The sequence below is a fragment of the Haliaeetus albicilla genome, chromosome 3, assembly GCF_947461875.1.
Source record: "Haliaeetus albicilla chromosome 3, bHalAlb1.1, whole genome shotgun sequence".
NCBI lineage: Eukaryota > Metazoa > Chordata > Aves > Accipitriformes > Accipitridae > Haliaeetus > Haliaeetus albicilla.
The window spans coordinates 55,599,600-55,618,832 of record NC_091485.1 but is presented as its reverse complement, the minus strand read 5'-3'; the positions used below and the strand labels follow the sequence as shown (position 1 = coordinate 55,618,832).

Below are 19,233 nucleotides of genomic sequence, written 5' to 3'. Positions count from 1 at the left end.
TTTTTACTTGCAATTGTAGGCGTAGATATAAAAAAAAAAATTAGGAAGTGCAATATGCTATTAATGCACATGGTAAAATTTTGAAAAGAGAAAAAGAACTTAAAGAAATGCTGCAATTATTGAGATTTTAGTTGATGCACACATTTTATGACATAGCTATAAGCAAATTTTCAGCAATGCATTTCTTTTACTTTACTGGGTATTTGAAGAAGCAAAGAAACAATGACATTGCATACCCACATATGGGTATGTACCCATATGACACACAACGAAAAATTGAAAATATCCCAGATTTTCCACATAAAGCATCAGGCATCCTTTATACTCTACAATATCTTTGTATCTGTAATACACACTTAAACAATTGTACTGTAAAATATTAACTAAATAATAAATGACAACTTAATTACATATTATTCAGCTGTGTATTTATAAAGAATGTGAAAACAGAATTATCTGTTAAGCTTTCTGATTTTACAATGGTGTCATGTCTCAAAAAACTCTTTTCCTAGTTTGACCTAATCTGGCACCTAGCTATTAACAATGCTGGATTAGGAGCCTGCTACTTATAGATAAAGCAACTGCCAGTATAAAATGACTTTTGGAAATGTAGAATTTATATTGCTCTTGGCCACATTTAATTTTGTGTTAAATAACAGAAGCAGCTAATTAAATAGCATCTTATCTAACATGCAGCAGACTCATGATAGTGAATTATTTTGGTCTTCACTGGTTTGATTACAGTAACCAGAATTTTTGGCAGGTATTTTGGCATTTACTTTAAGGCACGTTTAAAAAAAAAACTTTCAACGTCACGAAACAAACAAAGTGTTCAACAGAAAGTCTGTAATTAAATGTGCTAATGAAATCACCTCACTAATAGTGGTGTGATAGTCATGCTAGTCCCAGCATACCAAAATACCTTCTCTGAAGTGATTTAAAGATAATGGAGAATACTTCTTTAAATAATCATGGCTGTGACTACCCCGTTACTTTAACAGAGCAGATAATATCTTTTGTTCTTTAAAATGGAAACTGCAATAGTCCTGATGAAGGGATAGCTGAGTCAAAATTTTTTTCTCTCCTGTTTTCTCCTAAGTGCCTAGTAGAAAAATATTTATACTTTAGGAGTTTTCTCATACATTCCAACTGCAAGACTATTTGAGTTAGGCATTCTCTGAATCCCCTGGCCTACTATATCTACACTAAATTCAGCATTAGTAATTTCATGCCTCAGGGAGAGCACCTCTAGGATAAAGACTATAGTTAGTTGCCAAATAGTATCTAAGCTGGTTAGAGCTGTGGGCCTGAGTACAATTTCCTTACACTGTCTTGGTGTTTGTTGTTAACTGCTGATATATCTTTCAGAAAGTAATACACGGATATAGTTCTAGCTGATGTCTTATTTTTGGAACTATGCTGAGTTTCTCACATTGTTCCTTTAATTCACCTAATTATATTGATAGCTTAAATATAAAACTCTGAGGTCAAATCTGGCTGTTTCCAACATTTTCTCTGTAGTTGGATTAGTTTCAGTTTCTGAAGTGGGGTAAAAGTCAGCTTTAGGGAGTTTATTAGAACATGTCAAACTGAGGTTTACAAGGTTATCCCATTACAGATAAAAGATCTCATGGAACTTGGGGCTGCATTAGGTCATAAGCACTCATATTTCTTTCCATTACAAATTTAGGCTATTTCATAAAAGAGTGTGGGTACTTGCAAAAAAACCTCCTTGCTTTTTGACAAAAATGTACTAGTACATCTATATTAAATGTGTAGTTAACAAATTAACTTGATTTTCCACTTTGTTACCAGTATACACAGTACAATTCTGATATCTTTGATAATACAGCAACAGATACGAATTTTAACTGTAACTTTACCCGGTGAACAAAAATCACTATATGATTTGATAGCAACATTTGGCAGATTTAAGGGCTTGGTGTTTGAAATTAAAGCTATCTCAAATTAAATTTAAAAAATCATGTCTTTCAGCTTTTTAAAAATAATTTGATTTTCATTTCTAACTATACATTCAGTTTTGAAGGAATGTTTAAATTGCCATTAGACTTGAGGTCATTAGACATTTTTGTATGTGGTTTCATCTAACTCCTTAATGCCATATATCTTAGAGAACTTTACACTGAGTTACCTAGAAAAAGAAGGAAAGAATTGTCTTCCTTATGTTCTCAGTCATATTTTGACTTAGCAGCTGAGCACGTCTACAAGAACGTACTTTGAAAAAGTCCCTTTTTTGCAAGTAGCTCCATGGGATAAATGGACCATGGAAACAACAAACCATCAGAGCTGTGGGAAAGCAAAGTGTGATTTTTTTTTTTCCAGAGGTAAGTGTGGAACAAAAAAAAGGATGACAAGTAGAAAGATTATAAACCTATACAAAGGTTCAGTTTTTCCACTTCTCCAAACTGCCTGCAGTTCCAGCAGTTTTCAGAATCAATACAATGAAAGAGTTACTTTAGGGGCTTGTGTACACACCATTGTTTTTTATTATGTAACACAGAGAGTATAACAAATACTCACTAACAAAATTTGAAGTCTAATAATCTCTCCATTCATAAGACCACTGTCAAACTAACAATGAATATAAAACATGATAAATGTTTGGGAATAGTCTTTTTCTATTCTCTTAAGTGTTGCCTAAAACCAATATGCTTCCAGAGACTGTATGTTGCAAAAGAGGCATAACTAGTCAACAATCTGATTACACAGGCAACCACTCACCATATACAAACAACAGAACTTGTGTGTTTTGGAAAATACAGGTGACATAAACCTGTGTTCAGAGATTCAGAGCACACCTAACAATCAAATACCTATTCATCTAGAATGGTTGTGTGAAAATTCAATAATCGCATCACCAACAACTTTCTGACTTTTTTTTTCTGACATAGTCTGAAAAAACCAATTCTCTATCTCTAAACTAAGCCAGTCCAGTACGGATTAATTGATTGAAGTGATGAGGAAAGATTGTGGTTCTGTATTTCAAGCCACCTTTCACTGCTATTCATTTATCTGGGAGGCAGCAAGTAAACTTGCACAGTGAACAAACCCAGGAGCATTCTATAAGGTATATATAGGCTCTAAGGACAAGATTAGATCCTATTTCAAGGATGACTGGTCTAAAAAATCAACATAAAGCATAAATCCCAAAAGCATTCTGTTCTTTTAAGGAAACAGCTCAGAATCCTTAAGTTACTGCCTTCTGTATGAAAATAAGATAGCCTCATGAGCCAACTAAATAGCATTCTTCTTTTCTATAACTTAAAAAGAAATATTAAATAGTTTAATGCAAAAAAGAGTTAACCTATTATCTATTATACTTGTAATGAATACAGATGAATACAGTTAACATTCTGGATGATAAATACTTGATTGCTTTTCACTATCTTAATTTTTTTGCCCTTTTGACTTTTTTTGGTCAAATTCAATTACAAATCACTTGAATAGATATGCACTTTTTTTTTTTGTACTCTTTTTTCTAACTTACCTAATTAGGAACAAAAAATTGTAATTCTTTTTTCTGCAAAATTTTGTCTTACATTCCTTACAATCATTGACCATCACATTAGTGTTCTTTTAAGACATATTCACCTTTTCTGTTCAATATTGCTAACAAAAAGCCACTGATTTCTCAAATTCTTTGTATTACAGTTAGCAACACCAATTATGTGCTTTGATGCCACCTGAGGAATAACCTGTAATAATCACCTGTAAAAGTATTAACTTCAAACACTAGTCAAATAGCACTCCATAAGATTACAAAATATATCTGTATTACTTTTTGCTATATAAAATTATGAAATGGGACAACATCTAACAATTATGCCTCTCTGATTATAATGTGCAGGTTTTCAATTTGGTGTATACGAAGCTGGAAGATGTTCAAAATTAAAGGTAAAAAATGCTTTTCCTTTTGATTTTCTGACCTGAAGACAATGAGGTGGGAAAGGTCTTATCAATATATTTTTTTAATGTCGGAAAGGCACTACCACAATTTATTCAGCAAAATTAACTACATTAGCCAACTATTGCGTGCAATTCTTTCTTACATCATTAAAATTCATAGAGGTTGCTATAGCTCTGCTCACTCTTTAAGAAGTTCCATTAGGCAAAACATTAGTCATGGGAAGATGTGCCTCTAAACACAAAGACCCCAATTCCATTCTAACACACATTGCCATAACCTTTTTTTTATTTCCCCCACAAAAATGGGTCATAAAGTTTAGGAAAGACAAACACAGTGCTAGAATATACTTTTGTTATATCCGTGAATTGCACTGTATCCAATGGGAGCATTACATTAATAATGAGCTGAAATTTTCCATTTTTATGCCTCTTTATTCAGCAGCAAAAACGACCAAATCTACCGCTAGAGTTTTTTAAAGATACTCAGCACTTAAAGAATTTATTAATATAGTACACAAAAATATTTTTATAAAAAAGGACAACTAAGCTATTTGTCTTTTATATAGTACAATTTCTCACAGATTGTTCTGATTCCCTTTTGGCAAAGATACACTAACTTGACAGTTTTGCCAACCTTGTGTGAACTGTATATTTTTTAATGTATATCATGTAACCAGTGGTTAAATGAGTAGGGAAATGCTCATCTGTGGGATTAGGTAAGTAATTTTGCTATTTACTTCAGTGAGCCACCATGCTGAAGTAATTCACCTTGATGAGTATAGGCTACAGCTGTTTCTAATTCCAGTCAGATATTTACCTCTCTCTGTCCGGGGAGTAGTGGTCATCTATAACACGGTGTCTATCCATTCGATTCAGGGTATTGTAATGCGCAGGAGTAGATCGAGTCCCTCGTGGTCCCTGATCCACATTCCGACTAAGGATAAAAGACATCAGATTCTGAGTTCTGGGTGTGCCTGGACCACATCCCCTCACTGGTTTGTACAGACAGTTATTAGCAAACACGGTGGTAATCAGTTGTGTTGGCTGACCTGTCTTTTGTATACTTTTACTCTCAAATAATTTTAAATCTCATGGTAAAAAAATTTTCTCCTACAGAAAAAGGTGTTAAGTCCATGCTAGGGATAGGGATTTTTTCTTCTGTTTCAATGTTTGTTCTGGAAATGAGAGGATTTTTTTTTTTTTTTAATTAAAAAAGTTAATTTTAGACAAAATTTCCTTAGTCCTTCCAGACTAGTACATTCAAGGAAAATTTCCTTTCTAGCTGAAACATACACTGTGCAAAGAATTTTCCGTGAGCTCTTGAGTTTGGCTATACTATAAAGATGTAAGCTGTAGTAAGACACAAGGAGGACTTCTGGCCGTTATGGCAGAGTGCAGCCTGCTGAAAACATTGTCATCTGAATTAAACAACAGGTGCTTATTTTGCACTGGAAACTTTATTCTGTAATCTCACTGGCATAGAATCGGAAAAAGACAGAACTGTTTAATTAGGTGTAACTGGTACACATAGTGCAGGCTTCATTAAAGAGCACCAATCACCTTTACAGTTTTGTATTATTTGAGACCAAAGCTTTGCCCATTGATTGCTTTACTCAGTTTAACTATTAATACCTACTGATACACACTAACTTCACTTTTTCTGCTCTGTAAAACATATCCATAAGAATAGGAGGATAGAAAGACAACAGCTAACTGTAATAATTATTGGATAATTAAAACATAATTGTTTTGTATAAATTTGAAAAAAAACAGTTTGCATGCTTCCCTCCATGCAAATTCAAATTTTAGACCAATAAATTCTTCTGCCTCCTGACTTTTCCTGCAGTTTTCCCTAATTTGGGCCTCTTCCCCCCCCCACCCTTTCTTTCTCTTTTATACCATTCAGTTCCTGTGTCCTTCCTTGTCACTTTGCCCTTTTGGTACCTGTCATCCTTATCCTTTGTCATTTGCCAGTCCCTGATTAGTATTAACCTGTATGTGTATTCCTCGTTGCTGTTGCCATGCTGTTGTTTATTTCTGCATATAAGTGCTATGAAGATGTTGCACTACACATAAAGTTTTACCGTCAGTTCTACTTCATTTCTCATAAAGCATTTCTCCACTCTGGCTTTCGTGAAGCCAAATACAAAGTTTACTCTGGCTAGTAAACTTTATATTTGCCATATTAAAAGTGCGTACAATTCTACCTTCTACTCTACAACTCTTCCCTGCAACTTCTCTGGATGTATTTTAACCCCCTTATTTATACCCAAATGAAAGAAAATCCAGTCTAGCCTTTACCCTGTCATTGGACTCTTTCATGTATATTTGTACTCCAAAACAGACATTGACAGGGCTCCTCTGCTGTTCTTAACTTTTTTACTCTTCCCAACAACCAATTCTCATTCCTCCTTTCTGAATTCGAGCTTCTGTCTGACTCTTTTCCTCAGGGTCTCTCTTTTCATTCAGGTTTAAAAAAAAAAAAAATTCTTGGTTTTTTTTCTGTCTATAGTATTATTGTCTTGTTTTACTTATCTCTTCTTTTGACTTAAATATTTAAGCTTTCTCAGGCTGTAATTTCTCTGCAAAACTTCCCAAAGATCTGACCTTTGCTGTCTGCTCACACAGTCAAAACTCCTGCCTAAACTCTGATTATAAGCCTTAGTCCTGAAAACTCAGTCCCATTCTGTCTGCCTAAAACAGTTTCAATAAGATTGTGTTATTGGCTTATTGTTCTAAATAAATAATTTCTTTGAATTTCTGTATTATATCAGATTCTGACTTCATGCTGCTTTTTAACATCCTACACAACTGTATTTCTTCTACTTCAAAGTGTTACTACTAATTCAGTTCTCTTTCACTCTGCTAAGGATGCCTTTGTCAGCCAGGTTTACTATTTAACAGAAAATGACATATTTTCTCCAGTGAAACTTATTCTATAAGAAAAGTTGCTTTCATAACATATGTCTTCACTCTTTTGGAACTTTCATGCAGTTGACAGAATGTGTATGGAGCAACCAGATAACAGGTAAGCCAGTGAAAAGGTGTAATTGCAGGTGGTGATGGTAGAGAATAACGAGCATCCTACCAGATTTACCACACCATTTCAGCCTAGCCACTTTCTATAGTCACCTTCATCTTGCTTTTTCAAATGCACAGTCTTAGAAAAAGCTAAACATGATGTTGTTCAGTGCCTGCCACAGTCTAAACTCTATTCTGATCTACAGAGTCCATTAAATGTATTGGCTGAAAACATTAGAAAAGCAGTAACAATTTCTTGTCAGCTACTATGCAATGTGGCTTTGGTGGAGTTTATTAACGAAATCCAGCAGAAGGACTGAGGACTGCGAAATGGCTTCTAAGATATAACAGCAACTTGCACTTTTATGGCCCAAGAGCTCCTGCCTGCAGAGGCATCAATTAGTACTTGGGAGATCTCTGGGAGTGCAACATGCTTACAGCAGTTAGAACATGTCTGTAGGAGCACACGTATAACGAACTCAACTAAACATGGTGCAAGTGTGATTAATAATGCTTATAGCTTTGCTGAGTACACCTGGATTTTTCTTAGAATTAAAAAAGACATTTCTGTAACCCAAGGATTACGCTTCTTTTCTACAAACTCTCAATTTCTGGCAACCCAATTCTCTGGGCTCGACAAGTCCTCAAAGAAACGATTTGGTGAGTGGGCAGGGAAATGGTACATAAATAACGCATTTGATTGTGACATTGTAGGAAATAGCTGAAACATTTTTCTCTGTAAGTTCAAAATTGTATTTAAAAATTTAGCTTTAGGAAAGTCAGGAAGCAAGAAACATTTCATACATGTAAAAAATGCAAAACTACAAGAAAATGAAAAGGTTTTTCAATGGTGTTAGACAAGTGTTAATTACTAGCTCAGGTAAAAGTTCTGCCCAAAATGCACACAGCATGCAGGCACACACAAAAACACACACACACACACACACACACACAAAGAGATTTTGCTCACATTTATGTCTATATCCAAGACAAAAAAAACCCAGGAGATTTAGCATAGGCAATTACTTAGACTGAAATCAGTATAGTAGAAATCAGAATAGGCCCCTCTGTATCTACTGTTTATGTCTCACTTAAAGTCAGGCTGCTTTTACATATGGTTTTAGATTTCAAGTAGAAACTTACAGTTTCTGCCTGTTAGCTGTCTGTGATGATATGGGATAATTTGGGAACCTAATACCTCACTAATGCAACAGGATATCATTTATTCTGTGTCTGTTAGAGGAAATGTAAGAGGATGTTCTCTTAAGAGGAAATTCTCTTACATGAGTAAGAGAATATGAAGTCAAGAGAATTTTAAGCTAAAAAAACCCCAAAGCTAACAGAAAGGAAAGCAGGACACAAGAGAATCAGAATGCCTGTAGAAGAAAAGGATAGACACATGTACCTGACATTAAATATTGGATACCAGGTCTTCAGTATTAAATGGGAATTGTGAGCATTATGGGCAAAGAAAATAACTTCCCTTTTTATTCCAGATGAATTACACCAGCTGGAAACCTACCCATACATAGTGACAAAAATGCTGGAAAACAGGCTTCATTCCCCTTTACATCTATCCTTCTGCTTCCTTTCAAGAAAGCTTATCCATGCAGGAAAATTCTTAATTCTAGCTTAAACAGTATATTCAATCAAGTAGGAGTCATTACCAAAAATGGCTAGCTTTTGGAAGAAATGTCCTGATCTTTGTTTCACAAGATAAATAGTTATCAGAGGCCTTATAAGATCAGGAGTTGATATTTTTCAGTATAAAATTGTATGTGTGTCAATTTATTCTTAATGCTTTCAAAGTTTGGAAAAAATAGTAGAAAGCAAGCTACTATGGGCAGGAAGTATGGCTCTCCCAGAACCTTAATTCTACACAGACAAAAGGGTTGAAAACATTCACTGACGAATGCTAAGAAAAAGTCAAACCATCACATGCTATAAAACATGGCACTTTCTAAATAGCTCTTGAAAATGAAAATCTGGAGAAATATTTTCCTTTCCTTAGACTGGAATGTACTGATTTTTGGTGAAAAATAAGACAAAACTAGGTGAATTTTTTCACATCAGTATAATGTAAGAAAAAACATTATTGGCTTTACATAATTTCATAAGATCTAACTAATTGATTGCCATTTTGAAAGTCTGGAGATTCTTTCCAGTATTGTACAGGATCAATACCACTTAAATTTATATACCTACATAGTTAAATAACAGTTTACCTTTGTGGTGGAGGGACACTGGGAGACCACGATCTAGTCCGTCCTATACTATCTCCACGGTGAGGGGACCCTGATCGAGAGCAATGATTAGATGACATAACTTGTTCTGGCACTGATAGTGTTGAACTTTGAAGATCTCTCCCATTATGTCGATAATCTAAAAAGAAATGCAAATATTCAATTAATTTGAAATTGTACTTTTTAATTTCCTACCATATTTGTAGTAGTTAGAAGCATGATAAAAGGTAGAACTTGATCAAGAATGTTATCATGTATTCTTCTTGGGTTTTGTAATAAAAAATACATATGTAAAGTTGATTCCTGTTGTTATGCTTAATTTAAGCACAGCTACAGTTCCTATAGTTACACTTTAAAAGTATAGAAATAAATTGCCATGCACCAAACTGGGGAATTAATAATAATAAATATATCCAAATTTACCATGTATTTGTGGTCAGTGTGATGGACTAATAATAAAAATAATAAAACTGACTTTTTTCCTTAGAAAGCCATACAAAATTGATTATCGCATTTTTAATTAAAATTGTATTGTAACAATTGTGTATAATATACTTCAAACAGAAACATCCACAATTAAAAACTAATCCAAAATTCAGTTTAAAAATTTCGGATAGGAAACTACTATGGGGTTAAATACAGAGTTTGGGTTCAAGAAAGATTTGTAATTCAGAAACAATTAAAGAAACAATGACTCAATTACATCAGATTTCACTCACAGTTCTGAACTTAAACATGATTTCTTCACAAATATACGAGCTAAAGCTACGCAGACACCTGCTTACATCCTGGACCTAATCTTGAATTAGGATAATAGGCATAAATGGTCTAAGCAAAAGCCTTCCCAGTTACAATAGCTTAAAAGGCTACCACGTGGACATTTTACATAGGCTTTTAAGAAAAATATTTTTTAAAAGCTGGATGTGTTAAAGTGACTGTCTGCATCTAATAGAAAAAGTTGAATTCACTGTCCCAGTGTACAATGCTCTCTGTGAAAAAAAGATGCCACCTATACAGCAATTTCCAAGAAGTTTCCACAAATTTTGTGAGGATCAAATTAATATACGATGATAAGAAATGGAAGAATTGCAAATATCTGATGGTAAAGTTTTGCAGAAATAGGTCTTCAGACAGCTCCTGGTGGCTATGACAACTGATATAACTGACATTTTATTCTGAAGACAGTAACCAAGTAAAGAATATTTAGAGACATCCACCTGGCGCTGGAAATATTCTGGCTTGTACTGGTCTTCTACTTCAGATTGTTCTTAGTTTTCTTCCTGGAAAATGTTTGGTAAGCACCTAAGCAAAACCTCATTAATTAAGTCCATTTTATGGTTCCAAGAATGTTCGATACTTCCAACTGAGTATTTATATTCATTGTATGGCCTTAGGACAAGGATATATATGGATCATTTTAATTGATAAATAACTTCTTCCTCCTATGTTTAGGTGTAAGCTGCTTTGTGTGTGTCTGTGTATCTGTGTACATAGAGGGGGGGAATAGCACATCACCATTACATTACATTAATATAACAGTGTTGAGGATCAGATACTCTTTCCTCACTTCAAAGCAATCAAGTCATGTTAAGTGTAGTCTAAGCTGAGAGTCAGTAATGAACTACAGACTTTTATGCTCTGTATGAAGTACATTTATTAGCATACACACTGATTAAGTATATAAGGACCAGAGCAACACAGTTCTGGGTGAAATCACCAAAAGACAGACAGGGGAAATTTTACCTGTGTTTGAAAGAGGGTGTTGCTCACTAACAAGTAAAATATAGAAGATGTCTAAATAAAATTTTTGCAAGTCAGTCTGGAAATCAATAGACTCTGCAATTCTGCAGTTCCTTAACCAAAAAAGAAAGAGCTAAAGTAACAGCTGAAAGCTCAATAATGTTAAAATAAAAAATGTAACAAAGCAGTAACAAATTTCTTAATTAAGGACATCCACGAGATATTTGCCAGTTTTATGTACTAAACAAATATTGTCTTCAGTACAAAAATAATGCGTAGAGAATATTACTTATTGATAAAACCAGCATTTCTAGAGAAAGCAGCAAAAAGATATATAAGATATTTTAATTTGCCCTGGAGCTGGAAGAACATGAAATGCACTGCAGAGCACAGAGAGGCAGGAAAATGAAGTGGATTATTTTGCAGGTTCTTTGAAGACTCTGGTCAAGATGTCATCAAAAGAAAAATTCTACAGGTAACAGGCAACCAAGGGAATACAAGTGATCTGTGAGGAGCTTTGTAGGCCACTATCTGCTACTCCAGAGAGGAAAAGAGCTATAAGCAATTCTGAGTTAAGACCCCAAGTGAGAGCTCTGCAGACTGTTTTTGTATATACTACAAGTTATTTTCTCTATTCTTAAGTGTTATTTTTTATATTTTACTGGTTTTAATTTATGGTATCTAACACTAAGACAAAAGGTACTGTGTAAAGAGTAAGAAATGTACTGAAATAACCAGCAGTTATTATGCTATGATATCATGCCATAGACTGAAATAAAACAATACCACAAATCTGTATTTTCTGCAGAGAAGCCCAACAGAAATTGGGATAATTTAGAAAGGCTTGGTTTTTTACTATGACAACAGGTGATTAATTGCAAACAGCATCCTTACAATGCAAACCACATCTTTTCTAATTTCACAGTGAACAGCTTATTCAAAAAATGTTTTATATTTCCATTAAAAAACTGAAAAATCTGGAAAATAGCTTATCAGTTATTTTTGCTGATTATATTAATTGAAAAGTATTGTAAATAGCAATAATAAACAAATTTCTAAAGATAGTCTTAAAGTGGCAGAAAGGTTTTAATCTCTAAAAGACAAGATGATACATTTGGGGAAAATAAAAAGTTATCTCAAGGAAGGCATGCTCTGAAAACACATTGTACTGGGTTTGAGTGGCAAGGTTTTGTTAGTGGGGGGGCTACAGGGGTGGCTTCTGTGAGAAGATGCCAGAAGCTTCCCCCATGTCTGACAGAGCCAATGCCAGCCGGCTCCAAGACGGACCCGCCGCTGGCCAAGGCCAAGCCCATCAGCGTCAGTAGTGGTGCCTCTGGGATAACGTATTTAAGAAGGGAAAAAAGTTGCTGCACAGCTGCAACTGCAGCTGAGGAGATGAGTGAGAACATGTGAGAGAAACAACCCTGCAGACCCCCAGGTCAGTGAAGAAGGAGGGGGAGGAGGTGCTCCAGGTGCTGGAGCAGAGATTGCCCTGCAGCCCCTGGGGAAGACCATGGTGAGGCAGGCTGTCCCCCTGCAGCCCATGGACATCCACGGTGGAGCAGATATCCACCTGAAGCCCATGGAGGACCCCACGCTGGAGCAGGTGGGTGCCTGAAAGAGGCTGTGACTCCATAAGAAGCCCAGACTGGAGCAGGCTCCTGGCAGGACCTGTGGACCCGTGGAGAGAGGAGCCCACACTGGAGCAGGTTTTCTGGCAGAACTTGTGACCCCGTGGGGGACCCACGCTGGAGCAGTGTGCTCCTGAAGGACTGCAGCCCATGGAAGGGACCCACGCTGGAGCAGTTTGTGAAGAACTGCAGCCCACGGGAAGGACCCATGTTGGAGAAGTTCCTGGAGGACTGTCTCCCGTAGGAGGGACCCCACACTGGAGCAGAAGAGGAGTGAGGAGTCCTCCCCCTGAGGAGGAAGGAGCGGCAGAGACAACGTGTGATGAACTGACCCCAAACCCCATTCCCTGTCCCCTCCCCCCCCCGTGCTGCTGTGGGGGAGGAGGTAGAGAAAATCAGGAGTAAAGTTAAGCCTGGGAAGAAGGGAGGGGTGGGGAGAAGGTGCTTTTTTAAGATTTGGTTTTGTTTCTCGTTATCCTACTCCGATTTGATTGGTAATAAACTAAATTAATTTCCCTGAGTTGAGTGTGCTTTGCCCATGATGGTAATTCGCGAGTGATCTCTCCCTGTCCTTATCTCGACCCATGAGCCTTTCATAATATTTTCTCTCCCCTGTGCAGCTGAGGAGGGGAGTGACAGAGCGGCTGTGGTGGGCACCTGGCATCCAGCTGGGGTCAACCCACCACACACATAAGTGAAGAGCAAGTTATTATGAACTTATATATAATGAAATAAAACCTATGATTTACTGTACAAGTACACATGACAGAATATTTTCTATTATTACCCTAATAATCCATATCTATAGATATAAAAAATGCAGAGATGGTTCTTAGTATTCTGCATACACAGGAAGCATTTGTATCATTTGGAGATGAAAAACATAATGAAGAGCAGTAATATGAAGAAATGGGAAAATCCTTTAAAAAAAGAAAATCTAGCATTCAAATAAGCAGTTTTCTACAATAATTGGTATGTACAGACACTGAAGTACAAGGGGAATGAGCAACAGCATAAGGTATTCTACCTGAATGAACATAGTGAAGGGCAAGGAGTTCAGTCAACAAAATACAAAAAACCTACTCTGTCTAAAAAATTCCTAGAAGTGAGAACTAGTAAATAAAAATAATTAAATTTATTAAATTTGCATACCTAAAAAAACTAATTATTTTTTTAGAAACCCTCCTCAAGCTCTAACTTGTTATTGTATTGACCACTTGCACATTATTGTTGCAATAAATCAAAATATATGACTATCTAATTAAATTGTCAAGTATAATTCTGATCAAAAAATGTTTTACATTAAATTGGAAGCAGACATGCAATGCTTTCTGGTAACTTACACTGGTAGTGCTTCCTTGTAACAATTTCAAAAGGCAGAAACTATCAGCACTCCTAATAATTTTGCATCAACAGAACTAGACATGTTAAGCTGTGTTTGAAGAAACAGATTAATACTCTCTATGCTTTGTTGCCAGAAAATGAACTTTGAAATTCATAATTAATTCACTCAAACAGAAACTACTCTATTTACAAACTTCTCTTTTGCCAACAGGTCACACGTTGAAAAGCAGCAGTTTCAGTAGGGCAACCCACCAACATGAGTTAATTTCAAAGTCATCCTTCAGTTTTGTAGAGTTAATGTAGCACTCTGCCTTATTTCACACTATGTATTTATTTTCACTAGCTAGGAGTCAAAGCAACACAGAATGCTACCTCATACTGAAAATAACCATATCAGGTTTTCACATAACACAAGTTTCTGTGAACATCTGTAGAATTTAATACTTTTATTCAATAAAAATGTCCATTCTATAAAGTTGCGATACCAGAAAATATTAACATGTGTTTAATGTGGAGAGGAAGGAGTTTAGGGATAGATCCAGTAAGGTTCTTAGGTTTCTTGAGTATAGTCATTACCATTCCAATGCTTTACAACCACAACAAAATCTAAGCTGTAAAGGAAAATATTTAAACTGTATGAATGCATGAGGAAAATCAGGTATTTCAGAAAAATGATCCAAAAAACTACATGTTGTTAACACAGCCATGTAGATGCAGGTCACAGAAGATGCCTTGTTTTGAACTTAGGTGCCAAAATCAAGGATGCAAGGAGGATGCTTCCATCCACTTGGGATCCAAAGCCCTGCATTTTCTCCTGACATAATGCATCTTAGAGTATTTTTTAAAATAATTGAATAGGGATACGGTGAAAACTGTTTTTTCATTTCCTGGGAATCTAAGAAAGCTGCTAGGCTTATGTAGGGACTAGCTGACTAGTCACTCAGACTATGCCAGTTCTGAGAAACATGTTCAGAGAAAAAAGTATAATCGTGTACAAAATTTTCAGACCCAAAAGGTAAGAGCTTAGCAAGTTTCTTGATCAGTTTTGGACCATGTCTTTATGCCACCTATGCACTGATTTTTTTTCTCCAGCTGAAACTAGATGAAAAAGATGGCACATACTAGACTGTACCTTGAGACTTCAAGTGGTATGGGATTTCAACCCCAAATTTAGAAACTATAAGAAACCACCTTGGATACAGTGGGATATGGCAGGAATATCAAAAGTACCTAAGAAATTGTTTAAGAATAAATTTCACAAGATGAAGTATATTGAGACTCTGCTGATACCAAAATAATTGTTTCAATCATCTTTCACTCGTTTATTCTTTCATTGAATTTCAATGGCTTTTGTTGCAATTACTATTTAGCAAATAAAATACTTCTGTATATAGGAAATTTGTGCCTTTCATTGACACATGAGCTTCAGAGGAAAGACAAGCATGTGGTGACCCTGCAGTCACAAGAGAGGCAGAGATCAATGGGCCAGCTCCTCAGTTACAAAGTTTCAGGAAGATGACAGTAACACAAAGCTTACATGGGAGGCGTAACAACACACCTAGCACCAATCCCTACACCCCAGAAATGGCCAGCACTGTAACAAGTATGTTTAACCATCAAGCTGGAGTTCTTCTAAACCCCAAACAGACTTTGAAGTTGCTACTGATGATTGACCATGGGATATGAAGTGGCAACTAACTTTGGTACTCCTAACTTGAGAACTTAGTTCTCTCTAGAACGTGACTGGCTTTTCTTGCCCAGGAGTTGAAACATTCACGTCTCTCTCAAGACAGGTGACATTCCAAAAATTACAGTGACATTCTTGATTGAAAAAGGTATGATTTAACTTCCAATTTCAAAAATATTCCATGTCCTGGAAATAAGGTTAGAGAAAGAAAGTAAAAATATTTTCTTGAGGAAAGAAATCATACCCAGTAAAAACAGGTCATAAGTGCAACTTGACCAAGGAGCTGTTACTGAGCAAAGCAGATATTTATAGCAGTAGTAAAAATAGGATAAACATTGGAATCTGCTTGCAGCTGTAAATATTAAGTCATTACCATAGAATCAAAGGCTCTATAACTATGGCAAGCATCTTAAATCAATGTACAAAGCACACAGAACCTGATAATCAGTATAGAGATAATCAGCAATAAACAACTGTGAGCTGCGGACACTGTGAGATGGGCACATGGCAAAGATATCTGCAATGCTACCACCTTCTTCTTTTCATGGGAGGGTTTCATTAAAAACTATGATACACATCAAATGAGGGATTTTACAAGGCACAATAAATATAGCTTCCTCTGAGCTGAAGTTTTAATTTTATCTGTTTTAAGAGAGAATATTAATACATTTGACTTAAACACAGTACGGCTGTACTGTGCTAATATTATGCTATGCAGTGTACATGTTCAGTAAATACTAATATTAATAAATTGTTATAAAATCCTGCAGCTTTCAGGCACAAAATTACAGAAAATCACAAACCTCCAAATAGGAGGTTCACATCAACAACACTAAAATAAACCTAAAAAACCCCACTGAAAAGTCCTAATGAAGCTTTTAATTTAGATGTCTTGCTGCTTGATTGACTTGAGAGAAACTCTTTGTATTAAAATTGTACTAGAAAAGCAATATTAGAATTGCCGTTCATCACAGGCAAAATAATTGGTTTGTTTCAGACACTGATGTTAAGTGATGTTTTCTCCACTTTAACGTCTTTACTTGATTGAGGTGTTAAGCCTTCTCTTAATCAGATATTTAATTTTTAACACTCACTGTGGTTGGGTTTAGAACAAGCACTAATTAAAAACAATTATATAATCAAATTGCCAGAAATGCTTAACATACCAAGATTTCACACAGGGGCACTTTGGTGAGAGTTCAGTTCTTTTATACAAATGTGCTCAGCTTCTATGGTGATTTGAACATCTAAATGCAGAATTTGGATGTCCTCTGAAAAAGTGCTGACAGTAACTGATCAAATAAATTCAATTATTAATATTTGAATACTCTATAAATTGAAGGTATGTTATGCATGGGTTTGGGGATTTTTTTGGCATCAAAATATTATTCTACAGATATGGGAAGAATGAAAATATAGTGAAAGGAACCAGGAAACATTACAGTAGGAACAATTGGTTACTTGCTGCATAGTAACTCAGCCCCTCAAGAGGTGTTTCTAGTTCTACTGCTCTAATGGTATGTAAGGACCCATTACACTTGAGACAATTCTTTTTAGTGTTAATGTGTATGAAGAACATTCCCACAGAGCAACAAACCACAGCTTGACGAGTTTTCAGTGCTGTCCCTACACCCAGTATGACACAAAAAGCTTGAAAAAACCACAGTTACTATAAAGATAACGTTTCATCTTAAGTACTCATCCATGTATATTTTCTGCTGTCCAGCAAGTCCCCCAAATTAGCCTCCTCTTGACACTGTTGATTGGAATTTATCAGTCCTTTCACAGGGCATTTCCTTCTTAGAAGTGCTCATCACCACATTTGTAACTCATCCCAACTAGGCTTTTCCTTATGTGAGAAGTATTGATCAAGTCTCTGATAGGAATGCAACTGCCTTGCAGCTTTCCACTATCTGTTAGATGCCTTTGTCACTCTGTAGATATTGGGACTGTGGTAGAACGTGAACTAACATGCTGAGTTCATATTTGCTTAACTTTACTTGAAGAAGAGAATGCTGCTGATAATTACTGATAATCTGAAAATAAAACTTGAATTTAATTACATTTTTACTTTCAAAATGGAGTGACACAGCTTATACTTAAAAATATAAAACTAGTTTTAGGAAAAAAGGTATTAATTGAGAGAATTTGGATGTTTGAAGAGAAAGATGTTTCTGAGGAAATGATACTACAGAATTTTTTTTGAAAATAGCAAAAGTATTACTAAACTTTGCATTTGATAAATTAAAAACAAAACTAAAAATACAAGGAAAAGCTTGAAGAATGATCATAAAAATTCCTGTGTTAAGAACTGTAGGCATAAAGTTGTAAAAAATATACACTTCATTTGTTTAAAAGCAAGGAAAATGGTTAAAGACCCCTTGACCTAATGGATCAGCAATAAGGACTATTTTAACATTGCTTGAATCTCACTTCCAATTTTGGCAGAAATTTTCGAGACACATAGACTCTAAGTTATTTTTTACGCAAGGAAAAACCCACAAAAGACATGGGGAATGGGTATCAACACATAATAAAAGAAAAAGCTTGTCAATGTTTATGTCTATAGTTACCAGGCTTTTGGGACACTACAGACTCCCATTTAGGGCTAGCTGGTGATATACAATGACATCATTTATTTTAGTAAGGGTAGAAGTCATCCACTCTACATACTAATGCTGTAAGATATATTTCAATAGGCAGTTGATTTCAAGCTGTAACCAAAGTATTCGTGTGCTCTGTATCTGCTCTGAGCAGCAATCATCAACAGAATCCAGGTATAAAAATGCAGTTCACATTATCAGCAAGTAGAGAGGACTTTTTTTTTCCTCTGCAGGAAAGGCTGCAACATGACAGTGAAATAACTCTTTTGAACAAAGGACTCCTCAGGTATTTTGAGAAGTGAAGCAAAAATGAATAATTGCTTTTCATTCTTCTTCAAAAACAGAATAATTTTTGTAATTTCAGTAAGAACTTCTTTACTGGTTGTTATTATGTTTTTTTAATCTACTTGGCTCTAACTATCCTCTGAATAAATATCTTATTTGCTCCTGAGACAACTTGCTATCTTTTGCCTAATGAGAAAAACTTATCACCATAAATGCTTTTCTTCTCAAGGCTGGAGACTGCATTCTTTTACTTGGAAAAGCTCTTCTCTACGGAGATTTGCAATGCAGTTTATGCAGAATTCACTGCCTTACATTCTTCCAGGATTCATCTGCTGAAACATATCTCAGATTACAAGTGTTTCATAAAGTGATGTAGTGCAGATGAGATATTGGTGTAGAACTGAATTTTAAACATTAATATCTCACACAATATTTAAGTCTCACAACAGTGATAGGTGAGACTTTTTATGATTAAAAGGTCTTGACAATACATGTCTCTGTTCATAAAGTCAGACTCAGTAGGTTACTTGTACTTAGTAGGTTACAGCAGGTTCAATATACACTATGAGGAAGTACCTGGGAAGAAAACTATTTAGAAATTATGGTCCGTATTCATTGAACTTCATTAACTGTAATGCCCATTCAACTTTGGTCAATAGAAAGAAAAAAAAACAAAACAAAACCGCACGCTGCTTTTCATTGAATTGTATTTAGTATTATGATAATTTAAAAGGTGTTCTGTAAAGTGATCT

The 19,233-nt window shown here is 35.4% G+C and overlaps 1 protein-coding gene across 49 annotated transcripts in view; it reads right to left on the bottom strand.

Moving 5' to 3' along the window:
* RIMS2 (regulating synaptic membrane exocytosis 2) overlaps positions 1-19,233 on the bottom strand; it is a 491,423-nt gene that overhangs the window by 163,950 nt on the left and 308,240 nt on the right. For all 49 annotated transcript variants that reach the window (XM_069779840.1, XM_069779846.1, XM_069779845.1 and 46 more), the window contains 2 exons: positions 9,174-9,330; positions 4,745-4,861 (listed from right to left, as the gene is read on the bottom strand). In XM_069779840.1, coding sequence (XP_069635941.1) covers positions 4,745-4,861; positions 9,174-9,330 — 274 coding nt within the window. The remainder of the gene's footprint in view (positions 1-4,744; positions 4,862-9,173; positions 9,331-19,233) is intronic.